We start from the raw sequence: 6,824 nt of genomic DNA on the forward strand, positions 1-6,824 counted from the left end.
AGAGGGTGCAATCAGCACTTCTTGGTTTTAATTCAAACAACAGATACAAGCAAAAATTCTTTACGTAACCTCCTCCACTCCAACCTCCAGGTCCAACCCCCTTCCTACCCCTTACTCTCTACCCCCAGGCCTTCTGGCAAGTTCTCCCCAGAGTCCAGGACAGCTTACTGCCTGGGAAAAGCAGATTTGCAGAACAGGATGGGATTAGGGCAGTTCTTCCACAGGAGAGAAAATAATGTGATACTTGATCCCACGATCCTTTTGCTGCCTCCACCACTAGCTACTGAAGACAACAGCCTAAACGTTTAATATCCGTGTTTGGTATGTATTCCTGTCCCAAACTTCAACCCAGAAGTACAAACTGACTAATTTGCCCTTCAAACAAACAGAACAATTTTAGGGATTGGTCACTGAGCCAAGGGACCCGAAACCAATGAATGAGAAAGTTAACATGGATATTACCTAGCATATAAACACTAAAATGCCAGCAGAGAGCTACTTTAGTCCCCTCACCCTTCCCCTCCACCCCAAAATTCAAACATTGAACTCACAGCTGAGTGCTTGGCCCGTAAAGGCTGCTGGAGAAGCAGCTGGGGACAGGTAACATTTTAAGGTTTCGATCTTCCCCAAAACCTCCCAGACCACAGGTAAAAAAGCTATCTAGTTTGTATCTGAGTTTGCATTCTCACAAAAAAACTCCTTCAGCAGAGGCTCTTAATATTCTCTTTACTGCTTTAAGCTTTGAATCTTTCGGGAATCAGATTGAGAAATAAAGACACACACATCCCTTTACATCTGTTAGAGCGACTGTGCACACTGCTGGAATTCTAAATTTCACCCAGAATGAGACCCCAGCCCCTCCTTCCTGGCGTCGGGCTATTTTGTGCCCTGGGAGCTTATCCCAGAAGATTGTACCACATACTACTAAAACCCTTATTAATTTTTCCTGGAAATCTACGAGATGGGATTATGGGAATTTTAGCTAAGAGAGAAAAGATGAGATTTAATAAGCCCCATTCTACTCTTAGAGGTCTTATAACAAATTACATAACTTCAAATTTGCCTCATCTCGGAAAAAAAGTCATTAAAATTTTAACTCCAGAAAAAGTGAAGTCTTCCGTGCAGAGGGATGGGAGGTCATCCCCCAATGGGAGGAGCGTGGTTTCTCCAGACCTCTGGCTCTCTCAGGATCAGCGAACAGCTCTGACACACATCACGGAATGATCGACACAGCACATTCCTCCTCATGGCAACACTGCCGCCCCACTGCTCAGAGACCCACACTGACTCTACAGCAATCAGAGAGTTCCTCCAATGCGGCCAAGGCTCACTTTGCCTATAAATGTGACCAGCCCACCGACCACTACGTTTTCCACAGAATGTACACTACCAATAACCCATTCACCCCTCTGACACACTAGAAAACACATACTATCAGAGGTTGAGCTATGGCACCAGAAAGACCTCGGTTCACACTCGGGTTTTATCACTTAACGGCCTTGTGACTTAATTTCTGAGTGTTTCATCATCTGCAAATAGGGGGAAAAGATCTAAAAGGGATGTTTTAACATCCCAAACTAGCCCTCAGGTGGCATCCGATCTTCAGAGACATGGTACCTTTGCTCCTTAGCGTTTAAAATTTTTTAGTTGCTACATTTAAAAAATAGATTGGCAGCTTAACTAGGAAGAAAGTCAAAGATCCATCCAGTCTGGGCCCACATTTTTGCATGGCAACGACCAGCTCCTGGCTGCTCCTTCCAGAGAGACACAAATTCTGTAGCTCAGTAGGCACCACTCTGCTTTCCTCTCTCTCTCTCTCTCTCCTCACTTACGTTAGTCAGGCCCCTGCAGAGATATGGGTTTGCAACCCATTTGAAGGATGAAAAACAAAATAAATAGCTTGCCGTCCGGTGAAAATACTTACTAAGATAGCTATTCTCATTAGCTCCTTAACAAGCTCGGTGTCTTAGTCCTTTGATCAGCTCCCTCCACTTTGCGCGCACGGATGCTGGCGCGTGTACCAGAGGGAAATAAACGACCCGAGTACCATTCCTATACCAAGTGCCTACGGCCCAATCCAAACCCAAATCCTCCCACCACCATTCACACGTGCACCAGTTCTCCAGCCTCCGCCCACCGTACAGGGGACACAACTCCCCTTCCACGCAGGGCGGGGGGGCCGGCTACAAGACAACCTGCGGGAGGGGAAGGCACGACTGCCGTACACAGAGGGTCGTCCCTTCCGAATCCTAGCTCTGCAAACTGAGCACGCACTGCCAGGCCACTCAAGTTCAAATGAAATCACCGTGACGAAAAACAAATGCTCCAGCGACGCGCTCTGGGATGCAGCTGGGCTCCGAGCGAGGTCGGCGACAGCCCGGCGGGGAGCCCTGAACGCGCCCGTGCCGAGGGCTGGAGCTCAGGGAGCAGAACCAACTTCCACTCCTCCTCCACCTACGAAAAGCCCAGCCAACCAGGAAAGCCACCGGCGCCCCGAGGGCTCCAGGGCTTTGCTCCGCCCGTTTGCATTTGTTTTTATTTTTAACCCGGCCCGTCTCCGCAGTCTCTGAGAGAACCAGAGCCTCCGCGTGGAAACTATCCTCGGTGGGACGCGCTCCAGCTGGCACCTGCCAGCGCTGTCACCTGAGGGGCCGGCGAGAGGCAGGTGGTACACCTGTGCCTTCCAGGGCGCCAGCTCCGACCCACTGGCCCCCGGTACCCGCAAGTGACGCAGACCACTGGACTCAGGTGGCAGGAGAGAGGCGGGCCGGTAGCCAGGGAGACAGTTGCGGGGAGAAACGCAGGCCGAGGAGCGCCGAGACAGGGCGCGGGGGCGGCCTCCCAGGGAGGCCTCCCGAGAGGACGCGCGCCCGCCGAGCGCACCGCGCCCGGAGCCCCGGCCTGCAGGCCCAGCCGCCCCCGGGCAGCGCTGGGCCGCGCACCAGGACGGCGGCTGGCCCGGGCCCTGCGGGAGGGCGGCCACACTCGGGGCCGAGCCGCCCAGAGAGCCCCGCGCGAGAAAGAGCCCAGCGAGAACCGCCAACGGGACCGCCGGAGGTGAGCGCCCTCTCCTCGGTCCCTGACCCCGGGGACGGGGCGGGCGCAAGCCTTCCTGACCAGCCTGCTCCCCGGCCCCCGCTCCCACAGACCCGAGCCCGGGTCCCCCGCCCCCGCCGGCTCCCAGACTGAGGAACGAAGGGCACACCGAGGCCACGTGCACGCCTCTCCGCGCCCGGCGCCGCCCCGCCGCAGCCTGCAGGGACTCGCCCGCGCCCCTGGGACCCACCTCACAGCAGCGGTCTGCCGGCGCGACGCCCAGCCGCTCGCGCCCGGGACCCCGCGCTCGCGACCCCACCCAGCCAACTTCGCCCCGCAACTCCAGCTCCGCGCTAATCGGACGTGTGAAGCCACGTGACCTCCCCGGGCTGGGGAAACGCGCGGGCCGCACGAGGGGCCCGATCCCTCCGCCTTAAAGGAGCCGCGCCCACTGCCGTCGTGGCGCTGTCCGGCGCCTGCAGGCCCAGCGCGGGGGGCTTCGCCGCCGGCAGCCCCGCCCCCCCCGGGCCGCCCTCCCCCCGCCGCCGCCCACTCGGGACGAGCGAGACTCGCGTGGGGCGCTGCGAGGCACGTGAGCTGCCAGTGCCGGCAGCTCGGGGCTCACGTGCGACGGCTGCGGGAGAAGGAAGCGTTCCAGGGCGCGGGGGCGCCCTTCCGTGCGGTCAGCGCCCACCTGGACAGAGGCTCGAGGTTTCCGGGAGTCTGCAGCGCAGCGTGGAGGTCCCCCCCAGCCGCCCCCGGAGGGCCGCGGCGCCTTTAAACCCAAAGGCCCTGAGTCACGAGGAGGCTCCCTGCCCCCCGCCACACACCCTCCACGAGGCCCCACGCCCGCGGGCACGTGACCCGCGCCCCGCCCGGACTCGCGCGCACGGGCCGCGGGGGCGGGGGTGCCGCGGTGTCGCCGAGGCTGCGCGCGGACCGTTAGCTGCAGAGGCCGGCCCCGCGGCCCCGCCCCGCCCCGGCGGGCGGCGGGCAGCTCTTACCAGCGGGAACGCCATGGGGCCGGCGTGGCCCTGCGGGACGGGCGGGAGGACCGACCGGCCGGCGGGCGGCGGGCCGGCGCGGCGAGGGCCGTGCAGACACGTGGGCACTATTTTTGCAGCGAGCCGCGCACAGCGCCGCACGCGGACCGGCTTATAAAGCCCGCGGGGCCGCCCCTCGGCCGGATGCGAAGCACCTGTGTCGGCCCCGCCCGGAGCCCCGCCCCCTCCGGCGGGCCGGGCCGAGGCTCCCCCGCCCCCCGCCCCCCAGCCGAGGGCCGCAGCCGCTGCTGCCGCAGCCACGCCCTGGGAGGGCGAAGGGCCAAGCGCGAGTAGGGTGTTCGCCTAGTGACCCTGAGCAAGTTTGTGTCCTTTGGGCCTCAGTTTACCTCTTGTGAAATGGGGCACGCTTTACAAGCCCCTGCGATGCGCTTTGTCAGTAAAGTCCTCTCTAGTGCCCACGCTCCTCCTCTTACAGGGAGCCCCGAGGAGAGCCACCCGCGCGCGCCCCGGTCCAAGCCTGCGCCCCCGCCTCCCCCGGCTCCAGCAGGCCGCTCACACTAGCCCCGCCGTTCTGGGTGCTGGCATGGGGTCGGCGGCGAGGGCGTCCGGGGATTCCGGAAAGTTCCAAAGACATGAGAGCTCCTCTTTGGACCGTAGTTCCCTGGGGAAACCGCTTCCGACGCTGCTGCCGGACTGCGATAGGAAGCTTCACGGAGAGGGAACAAGGGACAGGGCGGGGGCCACGGGGCGAGAGAGACCACCATGGGCGGGGTGTTGTCAGGGAAGGCGTCCCGAGGTGGCTGGCAGGAGCGGGCCGGAAGCCCCAGGGCAGCGCAGAGGCGGAGATGGCATTCCAGGCGGGGAGACCGAGCAAAGGCGAGAGGGAGGACTGGCTGGAGCGGCTCCATCCCAGGACGGAGGATAGTGCGTGCTGGTCCCGCAGGAGGGAAGCCTGGGCCCGGTTTGTGAAGGGCCTTTATTTTGCAGACAGCAGAGAGCTGTTAAGAATTGTAAACAGGAGAATGGCAGTATCAGGTCTCCTTTAAGATGTTGCTGGAGACTTGGCAGAGGTTGCACAGAAACGGGGTAGACAAGGGACTGGAGTGAGGAGGAGAGGGATCAGCATTTGTTGAGCGTTTTGCAGGTGTTACCTCGTCATCGTAATAGTATTTATAAAGCGCTTACTATGCTCAGGACTCCTCCTGGCAGTTGGGGAGACTCGCTGCTGCCTTCCTGGTGGCTGGCCTGGACCTAATGGCTAAGGGGAGGGGGACAGGTAACTGTAGGTTTCTGTCTGAGGCAGTGGAAGGAGAGGAAGTCAATGGTCTAGCCTAGTGTTTCAGAAGGATTAACCGAAGAAGGTGGTGCGGGTAAGAACAGATGCTGGAGTAGAAATCCACAGGAGGACTCAGTGACAGTGAGAATTGTCCAGTCTCCATCCACAGAATATCCTCATGCAGGAGCTTCCTTGGGTTGCTGAGGTTATGGGCAGAGAGTGATGGCTACAGGGGAAGGGCAAGAGGGAGCCTGGCATCCCCTAGCCATCAACTGCTCCACCCTCTCTTCCCCTCCAGAGGAGCGGCTTAGCCGTCTGCCCTCCCTCCTCAAGATGGCCCGTTCCAGCCACCCAGGAATCCCACCCTCTGGTTCTGGGACCCTCCCACGCCAGGCGCTTCCTGGGGCCCTTTCTTCTCCAGGAGCAGCCCACTCCAGAGTCTCACCCTGGCCCACAAACAGCATAGGACAACTGCAGCCAGGTGGCATATCCCGCTTGTCCTCTCAGGGGGCGCCACACCCAGCTATCTACATACAGCCCAGGAGCCAAGTGAAGGTGGATGAGAGCACCAAGGAGGCCCACGGCACATCTAAAAAGGCAATTAGCTGATGGTCACCGGGCAGGAATGAGGTCCCAGCCCAGCTAGATCTTTCAAAACAAGCTGGCGATACAGTTTGTTTGCTTTTTTTCATGTGAAATCTTCCTAATTCTAAGTTTGGTCACTAATTCTAATTAAAAGAGCCAAGCCCAGCGTGTTCAGGAGCACCGTGCAACACTCTGGCTGCCAACTTGTGATCTTTTCCGTGATCCTCCCTGACCCAAAGCTGAGCAAGATAAGAATCTGAAACCTGGAATGGTGCCCAAGGGAACAGGTGTCTGAGAGCTCTCTCATGTTTTAAAACTCCCAGCCATAAGAAAATGAAAGTGACTTGGAACTGAAATTTTGCTGCCTCAAATCCCTCTTCCTAAACTTTCTGTTGCAATAATAATAATTAGCTGATCTTCACTGAGCACCTGCTATGTTCTTGGCACAGTTCTGAGTGTTTGACCTATGTTAGCCCATTTTGCAGATGAGGAAACTGAAGCTCAAAGAAGTAAAGTAACTAGCCCAAGCACTTCCAGCTAGAAGTGGAAGAGCAAGGACTTAAATCCAGACAGTCTTCTGGCTTCAGAGCCTGAGGTCTTTACCAGATAAGGACAAAACGGCCAGCATCCTCATATGTGCGCTTCCCTCTGACCAACCCTGGATGGTAGATGGTGAAGAAAAGGGTGGCTGAGTCCAAATACAGTCATGGCCTCAGGTATGGGTGAGTCCTTGCTGTCTGCACACACTTGGCCAGGCCTGCAGGAAGAAGGACTAGAGGGTGTCCACAATCCACAGGGCAGGGTGTGGAAAGCGGCAGAGGTGGAGATATTAAATGACTTGGTCAAGCCCCCACAGCTGGTCCCTGGCAGAAGCAGCAGGAACAAACAGGCAGCATTATCCATTCTCCCAGTCAACAAACAGC

The 6,824-nt window shown here is 58.4% G+C and overlaps 1 protein-coding gene across 6 annotated transcripts in view; it reads right to left on the reverse strand.

Annotated features, from left to right (window-relative positions):
* CPEB1 (cytoplasmic polyadenylation element binding protein 1) overlaps nucleotides 1-4,551 on the reverse strand; it is a 94,149-nt gene extending 89,598 nt beyond the window's left edge. For 4 of the 6 annotated variants that reach the window (XM_046650585.1, XM_046650567.1, XM_046650576.1 and 1 more), the window contains exon 1: nucleotides 4,041-4,551. In XM_046650585.1, the coding sequence (XP_046506541.1) occupies nucleotides 4,041-4,055 (15 nt within the window). In that variant the 5' untranslated portion in view covers nucleotides 4,056-4,551. The other 2 variants (XM_046650599.1, XM_046650603.1) reach the window with 2 other exon arrangements.
* Between the last annotated feature and the right edge of the window lie 2,273 nt (nucleotides 4,552-6,824).

This window comes from Equus quagga, chromosome 2 (genome assembly GCF_021613505.1).
Source record: "Equus quagga isolate Etosha38 chromosome 2, UCLA_HA_Equagga_1.0, whole genome shotgun sequence".
Taxonomy (NCBI): Eukaryota; Metazoa; Chordata; class Mammalia; order Perissodactyla; family Equidae; genus Equus; species Equus quagga.